Consider the following 16947-nt stretch of genomic DNA (forward strand, 5'->3'; position numbering starts at 1 on the left):
TACATTTGGGAATGTATTAATTTCTCAAATATGTTTTACTATTGAACAGATTACTGATATTGGTCTGTATTTATTTAGATCTATGGAGTTTCAGTCAAGTCAGGCACATTTCCAAACAAAAGGTATTTCACCAGTCGTTAAAGACATGTTGAATCGATCTGCTAGAGAATACATTATAACATTAGCAGACCACTTTATAAATGTGGGTTCCATTCTATCTAGGCCAGCTACTTTGTTGATATTTATTTAATTGAGGAGGCAGTAAATCAGTTGGATTAATATTTCTAAAGTTGAATGTCTTTCAACTTTGATTTGGGGTGTTGATCTCCTAGTTTCATTGTATACCTAGCATTGATGGAATTGTGGGTGACCAATAAATTTGACTAGATTTTTTAAACAACATTTCTGATTTCTTTATATTACAGTACAACCCTTTAAATTCAACCAATCCACGCCCATGATCCACACTGTCGATCACGAGTGGATCCGTGAGCCACTGAATTTCGACCAACCGAGGAGCATGTTCATTGTGGTAGGAGGCGGGAGTTCCTTGCTTTTGTGACAGCTTTGGCTTTGCGTTCGATGGTGTCTGAACTACTCCCAAAGGGAAGGGAAACTGCAATTTCTCCATTCCCCACTGGTATATCGTTGATCCAGCTAGCAAGCGAACGCTTCAAGTTAAATCCAGTATTTTAAGAGTTCTGGGTTGATGTTCCATATCCACTTTCCCACTCGAAGAACCGCCGTTCGATACATTTCGAAGAATAATATTATCTTAGTCCGACTGAACAAAACAAGTTGAAGTGCAAAGTTAATAGTTACATTTCTGTTGATTTGCTAGCTTGCATTGCTAGTTGGGAAAGCTAAGGTTAGCTACGATATTTAGTTTTCTCAGATTTAAAAGGGCGGGTATTATTTTTAGCCATCAACAGTTTGTTATTGCTCATTCGAAGACGCCGGCTAATTAGTTAATCATAGCTAACTCGTAACTAGCTGCTTTAATACTGTGCGTATTCAGCCTGGAAGCCAATTCAAGGCCTTGCTTACCACCAGTCTGCATCGCCGTGCAGTGAGAGCTGAAAGGTGAGTATCGCCCATTGCTAACTAACGAACTTGCTATCTCTGTTAGCTCGCTCGTCGACTCGATGTTGTTGGTAACGTTAGCTAGCTACACCTATAATATTTGGCTAAAACGTTGGCCTCGTAGCTAACGTTAACTAGCCAAATTCCAGTGAACTGAAGTGTCTGGTTAGTTACATTACTAGCCATCTACAGTAACGGGTTGCTTGATGTGCGTTGTTTTTAGCATTGCATAGCTAACAGTAACTATCTAACTTAACCAACGTAGCAAGCTACCTACTTTAGCTACGTCTTCCCACGTATCTTGTTACTATCTAAACTAATATGAAGTGGTTGAGTTAGCCTAATATTTATTATAATGATTGTTACTAATTATAATAATTTATTGCTAAACTGGCGAGCTTTGAAAAGTCTCATGCATGGCTGCAGCGTCTGGTGCTCATTAAGAGTTGAAGTCTAGCCGTTTTGCCGTTTGGACAAGTCTCCATCAACGATGCGAGGGGGCTGGAGGACCTGAATCACGCCGGAGGTCGCCATCTTTCACTGATTGTTGGTGATGGCATCTGATTCTTCTAGCAATTTGTGTTAACTTTGTAGTTTAACTGGCTTCACTCTGCTTTGCTTTTATTGTTATTTGCTAGGTGGCAGTCACATGCCACTACGATTCTAGCCTGGTCCCAGATCTGTTCTTTTCACAAATCTGTTTGTTCTTTTCACAATTCCATGGGGAGTTGGCAAGAGAGCAGACTGCCACCCAAGTTATCACGGCCACGTTCAGTAGCCGGACGTTGCAGATATAAATGCCACGAAAAGAGCTGAATTGTTTCCTCATTCTACATGTCAGATGCATGTTTGGTCTACATAGACATATGTTATCTCAACGTTGTTTGCTGCTGAACGCGCCCTATGATCCACTGTCTAATTGGCACGTTTTTAAACATTGCCCTAACTAGTCAGGTAGCTAGGTTAACCATCGTCCTGTACACACACAATATATAAATCCTCCTTGCTAGACTGTAGTCTCCCTATGAGTTTTCTTGAAATGTGTTGAGAATATCAAAACTAAGTGCAAATGCATAGTGCAAACAAGTTGGGTAGTACCAATCAAAGATGGAATAGTAAAATTGTCTGTTTACACTGATGTGGGGAATGTTCAATGTGAACTGTTGACAACCACTGGTAGGCTCTACCAAACATATCATGTAATCTATCACTTTGGGGGCGGCAGGTATCCTTGCCCATAGAGAGGCGAGCCAGCACCTTGAGAGTTTCCAGTTAGAATCCTGCATCCTATTGTGAAAAATCTGGTGGTAAGTGAGCTGGCAAACAGAATGTTGCTGGTATCAAATCCTAGATGCCACTGCCTGTTGTGCTCTTGACCACGGTACTTAACCTCCCCCTCCACAACAGTGTCTTTCGGAGTGGTTGGGTTAAAAGCCAAAGTAACATTTTGGTTGACCTTGTGTGCAATTGACCAATAAAGTGATCTTAAGCTTAATGTATTGCAGTCACCACCACAATTATGTAGTGAAAATATTTGTGCTAAAATGGCAATTTTTGTGGAGACCAGAACCAGCACAGTCCTAAAACACAGATACACATCAGTCAGCAGAATGGCAACAGGTTTATTTAAATTTAATCTGTTGGCTTGTCCAATCCACAGGGGAGTTGGTAGAGCAAAGTTAGCACTTTCTGTAAACACTTTTAGGTATTTGGCCACCTTTCAGATAGCATCTAGCTTCTGTTTCTTACAGAATGAGCAGGAATAGACTAATAGACAGTTATATACATGGTCAACATTAAAACGATAAACATTTAGGCCCATATATGCCAAATATGTCCATGATGACGCAATATTAAGTATGAGAGGTGTTAAATAATAGTGTGGGAATCTTGCAACAGTTGGCAAGGATCTCTCAATTGCTTTCATAACTATAGTTTGCCTTGTTGTGGCTTGCTTGGTGGAAAAGCATCTGTGTTTTGTCCCGATACCAGATTTTGGACTTCGACACTGATACCAGGTTTAGTATCATAATACTTGATACAGAAACGATACTCAATACCAAAACGATAGTCTGATACTGAAACAATACCATGGCAATAAAAACATAAAGCGTATTAGCTAGTCACAGAATAACCACTGGGCTTTATTTTTTTTAAACGTTGAACAATATTTAAAAAAAAATATATATATATATAGATATTTGACCTTTTATTTAACAAGGTAGGCAAGTTGAGAACAAGTTCTCATTTACAACTGCGATCTGGCCAAGATAAAGCCAAGCAGTGTGGCACAAACAACACAGTTACACATGGAATAAACAAACGTACAGTCAATAACACAATAGAAAAGTCTATATAGAGTGATATGGTTTTGCATATGGAAAATTTGTTGATAGCTGAAATATGTTTTATTCAATTTCTTGCAAAAATAAAAAGCCATATTAAATTACAGAATACTTTCAATTTTCCTTGCAAAACCATATCGGAGACGAAGCAGATACTTTTCCAATTACATTTAAGATGTTTTAAAATGTAATTTGATACATCAGGGTTAATTTGCTCATCTATTGCCATAATATTGTGTGAATTTACATTCATTACTCATTATAGCTAAATAATTTAAATGTATTAAGTGAATAGTTTGCTTTCAAAATGGCAATGCTTTGAAGCTAATTTCTGAAGCTTGTTGCAGTTGTCTACACACCTTAAAAATACAATGGATTTTACACGGCATACCACGATTCCCAGAATGCATTTAACTTCCATGGGTGCAATGCTCTGGCCAGGGGTGCTTGCTGCTATTTTTTTAGTCTATGGCTGGCTAGTGGCTACTGCTAACAACCCAGACAAATGCAAAGTCTAAATATATTGCTGTCAAGTTATGAGTGCATTTGACATTACTTTTGGGTTGTGTAATCATGCTCACATGTATGTTCATGTCATCAACCAAAAATTTGTAGAACGTGAGACACATTTTACAGAATTAACAAATTCTAGTACAGAAGTGTTTCTTTATGTTCTATAATGGAAAAAGTACATACATTTTGGTATATCGTGCAATACTGATGTGTAGTCAATTACACTGGCCTGTTTAGCAGAGTTCGCACTGTCTGTGGGATTGAGCATGTAGATCAAAGGTCGTATGCTTTACAGACATGCCCTTCTTTTTCTGTCTTGTTTGCTAACACAATGAGAGCTCATGTTAGACAGGCATTTGATTGTTGGGAAATTATCATTTCTTTACAAATGGGAGCTACTGGATAGAAGGATATTTCCAATGGTGTTTATGCTTTTTTTCTTATAGATTGTTTAAGTTTTGTTGACACTCATCGTGATGTCCAGCAGGGTTCCCCATCTTGCGTCTTTCTTTTATTTGGCCCCCTAAGTTTTCTGAGTAAAATAAGTTGTTTAATTTTCATTGTTGGAGTGTGCAAAGCTGTCATCAAGGCACATTTTCTTTTATTTAACCTTTATTTAGCTAGGTAATAGGTGGCTACTTTGTTAAACACATTTTTAAATATATATGAGATTCTTCACTTTTTTTGGTTACTACATGATTCCATGTGTTATTTCATAGTTTTGTCTTTATTATTATTCTACAATGTAGAAAATAGTAAAAATAAAGAAAAACCCTTGAATGAGTAGGTGTTTTCAAACTTTTGACTGGTACTGTAGACTAAAAACACACCAGGAAATCTGCTCCAAGTGATTTTAATTTTGGGAATGTATTCCCACTCATAATTGAGAAAGGCATGTGATCATATACAAATTTAAGCAAGGTTTGAAATTTTATCTTAAAAAAAAATATGACCTGTTTGTGCTTCTTATGGTCAATTTGCAGTCTACTAATTCATTATTTGTAATTATGTTCCGGTCCCCCGACCATCTGCTCAAGAAAAAAGCCTCCCTTTGCGGAATCTAGTTGATGATCTCTGTTAGTAATTAATACATTTTAAATTTAAGGAAATATTTATTTGGACTTCCATGGAGAGCTACAGCATTGGTTGTTGTAGGGTATTCTCTGTGCATAATTCACAATAAATAAAATGGGACGAAACTGGGAGGCAGCTACCTGAATTTGTCCAATGAACACTTGGTTTTGTTTTTTGAAATGGTGTGCACTAATGTATAGAACCATGGTAAGCGTATTTGTTTCTCTATCCACAGCTTACTTGGTGACAAAGAGACTTCTCCCTGAGGAGCCAAGAAGTAGACGGCTCATGACTTCTGACCAGGATACAAAAGTTGTAGCTGAACCACAGGTGCAGCAAGTACAAGAACCAAAAGAGAGCTCTCATCTGGTAGGTACCCAATACTTATGCCTGTAACAAAAACTACCTCTCTATCATCTGAACTCGAAATGCACATTTTCGTCAATTTTGCTACCGACTAACCAACCCTCATTAATGACCGTTTGTCGATTTACATTTTTCCCAAACAGTAAAATGATGGAACCAACAGAACATTCTATGCAAGCATACAAGTTTTTGTTGACTTGTCATTTTCAAACATTTGCCAAGATGCAGTTTGCAGGAAACACACTTCTAAACAGTGCACCTAATGTGAGCGGTTCCATGTGTTAGAGACTTAGGAGGGGGAATCTAATAGCAATAACTTGGATGGGTTTCTAATATGACTAGGATTGTGCCTTTGGCTTCTGGACAAAGAAAGAAGTTTGATCTGAAAACCAATAGAACAAAAGAGAAATTCTGGGTAATGCCACGTGGAAGTCTTTGTGAAATAATTACCACCACATTTCTATGGCTGGATTTCGGCTAGGACACCTTGAAGCAAGGTAAGACATGCCTCATTATTTGAAGTAAAGTAAAACATTCAGGTTTCAAACAATTATACTGCCTCAAGCTCACATTGCAAAGTGATGGTGACGTGCTGATAGCCTGCCTACTGTTGACTATAGCCTATGCACTCGAATGGCGAATGGGAGGAGCGCTTTAATTACGAGTTGAGATTGAGGAATAAAAATAGTTATTTTTTCATCGTGGCCATCAAAACAGTTTAACACACGATTACATTTAGAATTGTTATTTGTTGCACAATGACGGATTACAAAAGCACGTTTCATTCCAGTACCAGATTTTTGAGGAGCTGCTCTCGCGCTGTTTGGCAGGTGATGGCTATTTCACTCCTCAAACTAGGCTATGTACAGTTGAAGTCGGAAGTTTACATACGCTAAGGTTGGAGTCATTGAAACTCGTTTTTCAACCTCTCCACAAATTTCTTGTTAACAAATTATAGTTTTAGCAAGTTTAGCAAAACAGCTATTTTGTCCAAGACACGAGTCATTTTTCAACAATTGTTTACAGTCAGATTATTTCACTTATAATTCACTGTATCACAATTCCAGTGGGTCAGAAGTTTACGTACACTTAAGTTGACTGTGCCTTTAAACAGCTTGGAACATTCCAGAAAATGATGTCATGCCTTTAGAAGCTTCTGTTAGGCTAATTGACATAATTTGAGTAAATTGGAGGTGTACCTGTGGATGTATTCCAAGGCCTACCTTCAAACTCAGTGCCTCTTTGCTTGACAACATGGGAAAATCAAAAGAAATCAGCCAAGACCTCAGAAAACAAATTGTAAACCATCCAAGTCTGGTTCATCCTTGGAAGCAATTTCCAAATGCCTGAAGGTACCACGTTCATCTGTACAAACAATAGTACGTAAGTATAAACAACTATGGAACCACGCAGCCCTCATACCGCTCGGGAAGGAGATGCGTTCTGTCTCCTAGAGATTAAGGTACTTTGGTGCGAAAAGTGCAAATCAAGCCCAGAACAGCAGCAAAGGACCTTGTGAAGATGCTGGAGGAAACGGGTACAAAAGTATCTATATCCACAGGAAAACGAGTCCTACATCGACATAACCTGAAAGGCCGCTCAGCAAGGAAGAAGCCACTGCTCCAAAACTGCCATGAAAAAGCCAGATTACGGTTCGCAACTGCACATGGGGACAAATATCGTACTTTTTTGAGAAATGTCCTCTGGTCTGATGAAACAAAAATATAACTGTTTTTCCACAAGGACCATTGTTATGTTTGGAGGGAAATGGGAGAGGCTTGCAAGCTGAAGAACTCCATACCAACCATGAAGCACAGGGGTGGCAGCATCATGTTGTGGGGGTGCTTTGCTGCAGGAGGGACTGGTGCACTTCACAAAATAGATGGCATCATGAGTGAGCAAAATTATGTGGATATATTGAAGCAACATCTCAAGACATCAGTCAGGAAGTTAAAGCTTGGTCGCAAATGGGTCTTCCAAATGGACAATGACCCCAAGCATACATCCAAGGTTGTGGCAAAATGGCTTAAGGACAACATAGTCAAGGTATTGGAGTGGTCATCACAAAGCCCTGACCTCAATCCTATAGAAGATTTGTGGGCAGAACTGAAAAGGCGTGTGCGAGCAAGGAGGCCTACAAACCTGACTCAGTTACACCAGCTCTGTCAGGAGGAATGGGCCAAAATTCACCCAACTTATTGTGGGAAGCTTGTGGAAGGCTACCCAAAATGTTTGACCCACGTTAAAGAATTTAAAGGCAATGCTACCAAATACCAATTGAGTGTATGTAAACTTCTGACCCACTGGGAATGTGATGAAAGAAATTAAAACTGAAATAAATCATTCTCTCTACTATTATTCTGACATTTCACATTCTTAACATTAAGTGGTGATCCTAACTGACCTAAAACAGGGAAATTTTACTAGGATTAAATGTCAGGAATTGTGAAACTGAGTTTAAATGTATTTGGCTAAGGAGTATGTAAACTTCCGACTGTAGCTGTCAATAAATAATTGAGTACTCAAACGGATGTCAAAGCTCGATCATTTAAATACTGTAAAACTATTTGGTGGAATGTGCGTTGTGGGTGCCCGAACGGGGAAGTTACATTTTGTCTTGAAGACAATGTTAATTTGCTTTGACTTGGTGTTCCATTTGTGCGTATGCGGGGCACAGCAAAAAAAGACACTAAGCCAACCATCCAGGCCTGAAATGTTTTAATTTGAGGGGCAAGGCCAAATGGCCTTCAAGTGGTGCCCAATCTGCCAGGGCACCAAGGCCATTATCCAATTAAATTGATTTGGAAACCGAAACCGTAGCCATTTTATTAAGAAAATCAAGTGTATGAAAATGTACATAAATAATTAGCCTACTTGTCAAAGTGTAGGTGATAGGCTGTAGCCAATACACATAGGCTGTCATGTCCAGACCAATGCTGCCATGAGGGAGGCGCCTGAAAATGTAGCCAAACTTAAAGGAGACTTTCTCTTATTTTTTTATGTATGCATGCATGCTAAAACGCCAGTCATATTTGACAAATATAATGTAGGATAATTATTAATATCTAAAGGCTTGATTGTGTCGACCATACTTGAGGCACTGTTTGTTCAGATAAAGGCCAGTGCCTGTTACACACTGCAACATCACCCACCTTGCAATCTGAGCAGTGGCAGTCAACATTTTGAAATGATTTAACCATAAATGTAATTGTTTAAAACCTGGATGTTTTTTGTTTTTTTATGAGGCATCTCTAACCATGTTCTGATCATAGGAATGTTAAGGGCTTTTGTATAAACACTTCCTCTTTTATGCCATTGAAACCAGTATTTCTCATGTTCTCAACTTTCTTTCGTTGATGTTGTCATCTGTCAGCATGCATTTTGGTGCGCTTTTGAGAACGGTGTGTTCCTGCTAATTGCATTTTGAAACACTTACGCTTATAGCCTACTGCCGTGTGCTCATTGCTGCGACTATAATGTGAAGAAATTGCCTATCAACATTTTAAACTAAACGTTCTGATCTGTTGCATCAGCCTCATTGCTTTAAATGTTTTTTGATGTACAGTGGTTGTATTAATTTGGGATCTATTGCATCCCACAACTCCCTGAGTACAGTATGTTTGGAATAATAAAAAAATGTTATCTGTTATTTTACCAGGTAAGTTGACTGAGAACACGTTCTCATTTACAGCAACGACCTGGGGAATAGTTACAGGGGAGATGGGGATGAATGAGCCAATTGTAAGCTGGGGATGATTAGGTGACCGTGATGGTATGAGGGCCAGATTGGGAATTTAGCCAGGACACCGGGGTTAACACCCCTACTCTTACGGCAAGAGCCATGGGATTTTTAAGAGTCAGGATACTCGTTTAACATCCCATCCGAAAGACGGCACCCTACACAGGGCAGTGTAGGGTGCCCTGGGGCATTGGGATATTTTTTAGACCAGAGGAAAGAGTGCCTCCTACTGGCCCTCCAACACCACTTCCAGCAGCACCTGGTCTCCCATCCAGGGACTGACCAGGACCAACCCTGCTTAGCTTAACTTCTTATGGCTGCAGGGGCAGTATTGAGTAGCTTGGATGAAAGGTGCACAGAGGTGCCCATATTAAACTGCCTGCTCCTCAGTCATAGTTGCTAATATTTGCATATTATTAGTAGTATTGGATAGAAAACACTCTGAAGTTTCTAAAACTGTTTGAATTATGTCTGAGTATAACAGAACTCATATGGCAGGCAAAAACCTGAGAAGTTCCACTTCCTGTTTGAATTTTTTCTGAGGTGGCAGATTTTCAACCAAGTTCTCAATGAAATTACAGCGAGATATGGATGAGTTTTCACTTCCTACGGCTTCCACTAGATGTCAACAGAACTTTTTTCTGATGACTCTAATGTGAAGGGGGTCCGAAGGAGACAGGAATGAGTAATCACTGCCACGAGCTGATCACGCATTCACCATGCGCCTTCACATGAGGAGGACGTCCGTTTCACCGCTCTTCTGAAGTCAATCTAATTCTCCGGTTGGAACGTTATTCAAGATGTATGTTAACAACATTCTAAAGATTGATTTAGTACATCGTTTGGCATGTTTCTACTGACTGTTACAGAACTTTTGGACATTTCGTCACGTTATAGTGGAGGCGCTTTGACTTTGGAATTGTTTACCAAAGGCGCTAACCAAAGTAGCTAATTGGACATAAATAACGGTCATTATCGAACAAATCAAGCATTTATTGTGGACCTGGGATTCCTATGACTGCATTCTGATGAAGTTCATCAAAGGTAAGGAAACATTTATCATCTGGTTTCTGTTGACCCCAACATGGCGGCTAATTTGGCTATTGTTCTGAGCTCCGTCAAGTTTTCTTTTAAATCTGACACAGCGGTTGCATTAAGGAGAGGTATATCTATAATTCCATGTGTATAACTTGTATTATCATCTACATTTATGATGAGTATTTCTGTTGAAATGATGTGGCTATGCAAAATCACTTGATGTTTTTGGAACTAGTGAATGTAACGCGCCAATGTAAACTCAGAATTTTTGATATAAATATGAACTTTATCAAACAAAACATGGATGTATTGTGTAACATGAAGTCCTATGAGTGTCATCTGAGGAAGATAATCAAAGGTTAGTGATTCATTATCTCTTTCTGCTTTTTCTGACTGCTATCTTTCGCTGGAAAAATAGCTGTGCTTATTGTGGTTTGATGGTGACCTAACATAATCGTTTGTAGTGCTTTCGCTGAAAAGCATATTTGAAATCGGACACTTTGGTGGGATTAACAACAAGAATACCTTTTAAAATGATAAGACACATGTATGTTTGAGGAATTTTAATTCTGAGATTTCTGTTTGAATTTGGATGCTGTCATATCGATCCCGGTAGCGGGATGCAGCCATAAGAAGTTAAGGAGCAAGCCAGCAGTGGTATGCAGGGTGGTATGCTGCTGGCAATGTTTCTTTCTCGCACAGAAGGACAAGCTGACCAATAGAATAGGTCAACTTGTGTACTTTGATAGTAGATTGCTTTTGCTGTTACTCCTCTTGTTCGCCGACAAAAGTAAATATGGACAGTTCTAGCATCTTCAATATGAAGGACGCGTGCCGTTGTCTGTCTTCGGCGCTGTGATGCCTTTGAGAAGGACCCGATCATGTGACGGGTATTGGCTAATAAGAATTGAGATATCTGTGTGAGCCATGTGAGGTGCTTTGGAGGGAATTATAATTATGTTCAGCCCAAGGGCACAATGGCCACTTAATCAAGAAGCAAGTGGACGTAGGTAGGCCACACATTCATTGTGATTCCCCCGGGTCTTCAATCTCTTAAGTTGGAAAGAATGCACAGTAGCCTAAATGGAGGGCCAAAGGAAAGCTTTTTCCCCCAAAGCCTCAAAATTATGAAATGGAAAGACCATTGATGCCTTTTTCCAGTATCATTTAACACATGGCGAAAGATGTGAAACAAGTTTGGTGGCAGGTAAAAGTCCCCAATGGAGTCTTGAGGTATAAGGTATTCACATGTCTCAATCAGGGACTTTTGCTGTTTAGGAAATTATTTATGCCTCCCACAACTCACCTTATTAAATAACCTTTATTACAATGTGCTTGTTAACATGTAGCGTGTGACGTTAAACATCTCATTATGTGCTTCTCGGCACAGCGCTACTGTGCCATATGCTCTGTATATGAACAGTCATGAACATATTTATAGCTATGTGTTCGAAATATCTTATCCAAACATGAAAGCTGTTACATTAATGAGTCTAATACTACTGGTGTGTGCCTTTTTAGGGTTGTCATGATTAGAGGTCGACCGATTAATCGGAATGGCCGATTTTTCAAGTTTTCATAACAATCGGTAATCTGCATTTTTGGACAACGATCATGGCAGATTGCATTGCACTCCACGAGGAGACTGCGTGGCAGGCTGACTACCTGTTATGCGAGTGCAGCAAGGAGCCACGGTAAGGTGCTAGCTAGCATTAAACGTACCTTTATAAAAAAACAATCAATATTTACATAATCACTAGTTAACTACACATGGTTGATATTACTAGTTTATCTAGCTTGTCCTGCGTTGCATATAATCGATCCCGTGCCTGTTAATTTATCATTGAATCACAGCCTACGTTGCCCAACGGGTGATTTAACAAGCGCATTTGCGAAAAAAGGACTGTCGTTGCTCCAACGTGTACCTAACCATAAACATCAACGCCTTTCTTAAAATCAATACACAAGTATATATTTTTTAAACCTGCATATTTAGTTAATATTGCCTGCTAACATGAATTTCTTTTAACTAGGGAAATTGTGTCATTTCTCTTGCGTTCTGTGCAACAGAGTCAGGGTATGTGCAGCAGTTTGGGCCGCCTGGCTCGTTGCAAACTGTGTGGTGAATTTTTCTTCCTAACAAAGACAGCCAACTTCGCCAAACGGGGGATGATTTAACAAAAGCGCATTTGCGAAAACAGCTCAATCGTTGCACGAATGTACCTTACCATAAACATCAATGCCTTTCTTAAAATCAATACACAGAAGTATACTTTTTTAAAAACCTGCATATTTAGTAAAAAGAAATTCAGGTTAGCAGGCAATATTAACCAGGTGAAATTGTGTCACTTCTCTTGCGTTCATTGCACGCAGAGTCAGGGTATATGCAACAGTTTGGTCCGCCTGGCTCGTTGCAAACAAATTTGCCAGAATTTTACGTAATTATGACATAACATTGAAGGTTGTGCAATGTAACAGGAATATTTAGACTTATGGATGCCACCCGTTAGATAAAATACGGAACGGTTCCGTATTTCACTGAAAGAATAAATGTTTTGTTTTCGAAATGATAGTTTCCGGATTTGACCATATTGATGACCTAAGGCTCGTATTTTTGCGTGTTATTATGTTATAATTAAGTTTATGATTTGATAGAGCAGTCTGACTGAGCGGTGGCAGGCACCAGCAGGCTCGTAAGCATTCATTCAAACAGCACTTTCGTGCGTTTGCCAGCAGCTATTTGCTGTGCTTCAAGCATTGCGCTGTTTCACTTCAAGCCTATCAACTCCCGAGATTAGGCTGGTGTAACCGATGTGAAATGGCTAGCTAGTTAGCGGGGTGCGCACTAATAGCGTTTCAATCAGTGACTTCACTCGCTATGAGACTTTGAAGTAGTTGTTTCCCTTGCTCTGCAAGGGCCGTGGATTGATGGGTAACGATGCTTCGAGGGTGGCTGTTGTCGATGTGTTCCAGGTTCGAGCCCAGGTAGCGGCGAGGAGCGGGATGGAAGCTATGCTGTTACACTGGCAATACTAAAGTGCCTATAAGAACATCCAATAGTCAAAGGTATATGAAATACAAATGGTATAGAGAGAAACAGTCCAATAATTCCTATAATAACTACAACCTAAAACTTCTTACCTGGGAATATTGAAGACTCATGTTAAAAGGAACCACCAGCTTTCATCTGTTCTCATGTTCTGAGCAAGGAACTTAAACATTAGCTTTCTTACATGGCACATATTGCACATTTACTTTCTTCTCCGTCACTTTGTTTTTGCATTTTTTAAACAAATTTAACATGTTTCATTATTTGAGGCTAAATGGATTTTTTTATGTATTATATTAAGTTAAAATAAGTGTTCATTCAGTATTGTTGTAATTGTCATTATTACAAATAAAGATATATATATTTTTTAATTCGGCCGAGTAATCAGCATTGGATTTTTTTTGGTCCTCCAATAATCGCTATTGGTGTTGAAAAATTATAATTGGTCGACCTCTTGTCACGATACTACGATAACAGATTTCCTATGGAAAAAAAGAACGCAAATTAGACTAAACTCTATGGTCCTATAAAATCCTATTTTATGTAAAATTGTGGGTGCTATAGCTTGCAAAATAAACAAATGTGACTCAGTCACATAATGCTCTTTTGTTTCTTACATTTAGTGTTGTCACGATACCAGAATTTTTACTTTGATACTGTTAATGGGTTTAGTATCACAATACTCCATACCATCACAAAGACTTATCATCCGAAGTCACAGAATGGCACTTGATCCAGACAGATGAACTCAGTTACTGCTCTGTTCAATCGTTTGAGCATTTTTATGTCCATTTTTAGACAGCCATGTATGCATTAATTGAAACCATTATACAATCGATTAGACTTTGTTTTGTAGTTAGGTTGCTTTACCAATGGTAAATGTGTATTTTAATAGTATCTCTATTGATAAACTGGGTAAATTGAGATGCAGTCTAGGTCTAGTCACAATACAGGTGAATACATATAATTCAATAGGAGTGTGTGCATTGAGTCAAGCTTGTTTCAGCTGATTTCATGGGGCTCCAAATGACAAACAATCCCTTCCATTTAGGACTTATTTTATTGGCAACTGCTAAGAGAACATAACTTTATTATACTGATTCAACAACATTTGCAAGAAGAAGAAATCTCTTTTATAAAAGTGCGTGCAGTCTTTTAAAGAAATGTATGACACCATTTGCGAGGCGGAATGTGGCTACGGAATCTAGTGGAAACCAGAGCCGGGGCAAAGGAAGACTAAGTCAATTAAGTTTTTTGTTGTGACAATCAGCTTTTGAAATCGGCATGTTTTGCATATTATCACAAAACAAAGTTTTAGGGTAGGGTATTAAGCCGTCAGCTAGCAAGTAAAGATGACCTACTATTAAAGCAGGAAGCTACCAGTATCGTTTTGCATTGTAAAAGTGTTCTAACCTGTATAGACATTGTTTTATTTTTTTCCCCCTGGATCATTTGAAGCCTGGGTGCTCAGCTCAACACATTTCCATTTCCACATTTCTTATCTTCCCTGGGTCTGGAGCTCAATGTGACAGAGGCCTCTCATCTATAGACGGGCGGATCAGTCCAAACTGTGTTTAGTATATAAGGGACTTTGACCTATCCTGGTCAACAAACGAAAGCTTCCTTGGCCGTTTGCCTAACTAGATCAATAAAACCATGCTGTGTGCTCTGTCTATGACAGTGACAAACTCACTATGACAGTGACAAACTCCTCCCGCGTCTATAGTTAATTATGATTCACATCCTCCCCAAAATAACATTTCCCATCAGGCTACTGGGGAAAAGTGAATCTCTCCCCTCAGTGACGGAGGGAGGGAGGCACCGAGGCTTTTTATTGGGAAAGGTCATGCGCACCTGAAATCCTCTGAAGCATTGACACAGTAGTCAGTGACGTCTGCCCAGTTTCTATAGCAGCCAGGTCAGATGTGAGCGGGAGAGTGGGGAATTATAGAATTGCATGACTGGATTATGGGTTTGTTGTTCCTCCTGTCTTGGTCTCAGTGGCACTCATTTGGTTTTGATGTCAGATTTCAACTTGCTCTTGGTGTGTGTGTGTTTTTTGTGTATGCTTGACTGGACAGAGTCCACTGAACTTGTAATGCAGCGTTTGTGAAATATGACCCGGGCAAACAGACAGAAGCGCTCAATTCAAAGCAATGGGGGTTGTTCCATTATTGTATCAAACTGAAAAAAGACACAAACAAAGTAAATGTCTCCCTCTTGAATACTCACAGCCTCATGAGTTGCCCACAGCTGAGAATCATTAAGGTGTTTTGCTCCAACTATGACTTTAAACTTGTAACTAGATTATGGATATTGGTGTGTTACTTTAACATAGGCTAATCTAAGTCACACCTAAAGGCCTATTGGGTGTGGATTGCAAAAGGAGTAGCCTAGCCTACACAATGTGGATTATCCATTCCTCAAGCTGCCTCTGTCTGTAAGCTTTGGCTCAGGTGGATTTAACCGTAACTCCTTAGCTGTCAGTCCATCTGTGTTCGTTCGTGACGTGGGGTTTGATGGAGGAGAATGACTCGGAGGGTAGCAGCCAGCAGCAGAAGTGATGAAACCGAAGCCCATGAAATGGAAATGGGTGAAGGCGACGAATCAGCAGCCGCCACGTCAGAAGCTCACACAGCCATGTCTTTCTCATCAGAGTGCTTATTCCCTGACAACCTGACGCTTATCCGCTCCTCAACTCCTTGTGAGACAGTTTGACAGCACAGTTGGACAACCACAGACACAGCCTCGGAAGCATCAGAGAGCTCACAGTGAAGACGATGGGAGGTCATGCTGAATGTAATGTTTCTGAAAGATCTGGGAGGACCCAGGTGATAATAGTAAACTATTTGTTGCGCATTGACTCTGCCTGTGGTTGAGGGTCCACAGGGTCCGTCACTGTGTGAAGCAGGTAGAATGACTGAGCCCGGTGCGTGCAGGACTGGGTTGGATGCAGCGCTGGACCCTTTTCTCACAGCAGCCAGTGGAGAGTAACTGTTACAGACATGCTCCTTTACCTCAGGACTTTCAGGGCTCTAATAGTAGAGCTTTTACCACAACCCTCCACTACAGTATTATAGCTTGTGAGTCTTCTTGTGTATGGAATTGGCAGAACAATTACTTTGCTCTCTGAGGATGTCAGTACGGTCTCCTCTTTATCCCAATCAGTTGTGCTCTATCTGATAGTTATTATTAACTATTACCTCCCCTGTTTTTAATCCCGCCCTTCAGCTCCACTCAACCCCTCCATCTATCTCTTATCACCATCCATTTTTTTGTGCTATTTGCTGTGATGTTTCACATACAGTTGAAGTCTGAAGTTTACATACACTTAGGCTGGAGTCATTAACTCGTTTTTCAACCACTCCCCAAATTTCTTGTTAATAAACTATAGTTTTGGCAAGCCGGTTAAGACGTATACTTTGTGAATGACACAAGTAATTTTTCTAACAATTGTTTAGTCAGATTATTTCACTTATAATTCACTGTATCACAATTCCAGTGGGTCAGAAGTTTACATACACGATGTTGACTGTGCCTTTAAACAGCTTGGAAAATTCCAGAAAATAATGTCATGGCTTTAGAAGCTTCTGATAGGCTAATTGACATAATTTGAGTCAATTGGAGGTGTACCTGTGGATGTATTTCAAGGCCTACCTTCAAACTCAGTGCCTCTTTGCTTGACATCATGGGAAAATCCAAATAAATCAGCCAAGACCACAGAAGAAAGAAAAAAAATG

At 39.6% G+C, this 16947-nt stretch overlaps 1 protein-coding gene across 2 annotated transcripts in view; it reads left to right on the forward strand.

Annotated features, from left to right (window-relative positions):
- The first annotated feature begins 557 nt into the window (after positions 1 to 557).
- LOC139560350 (la-related protein 4B-like) overlaps positions 558 to 16947 on the forward strand; it is a 40329-nt gene continuing 23939 nt past the window's right edge. For both annotated transcript variants that reach the window (XM_071377035.1, XM_071377036.1), the window contains exons 1-2: positions 558 to 1083; positions 5251 to 5384. In XM_071377035.1, coding sequence (XP_071233136.1) covers positions 5304 to 5384 — 81 coding nt within the window. In that variant the 5' untranslated portion in view covers positions 558 to 1083; positions 5251 to 5303. The remainder of the gene's footprint in view (positions 1084 to 5250; positions 5385 to 16947) is intronic.

The sequence above is a fragment of the Salvelinus alpinus genome, chromosome 30 (genome assembly GCF_045679555.1).
Source record: "Salvelinus alpinus chromosome 30, SLU_Salpinus.1, whole genome shotgun sequence".
Lineage (NCBI taxonomy): Eukaryota > Metazoa > Chordata > Actinopteri > Salmoniformes > Salmonidae > Salvelinus > Salvelinus alpinus.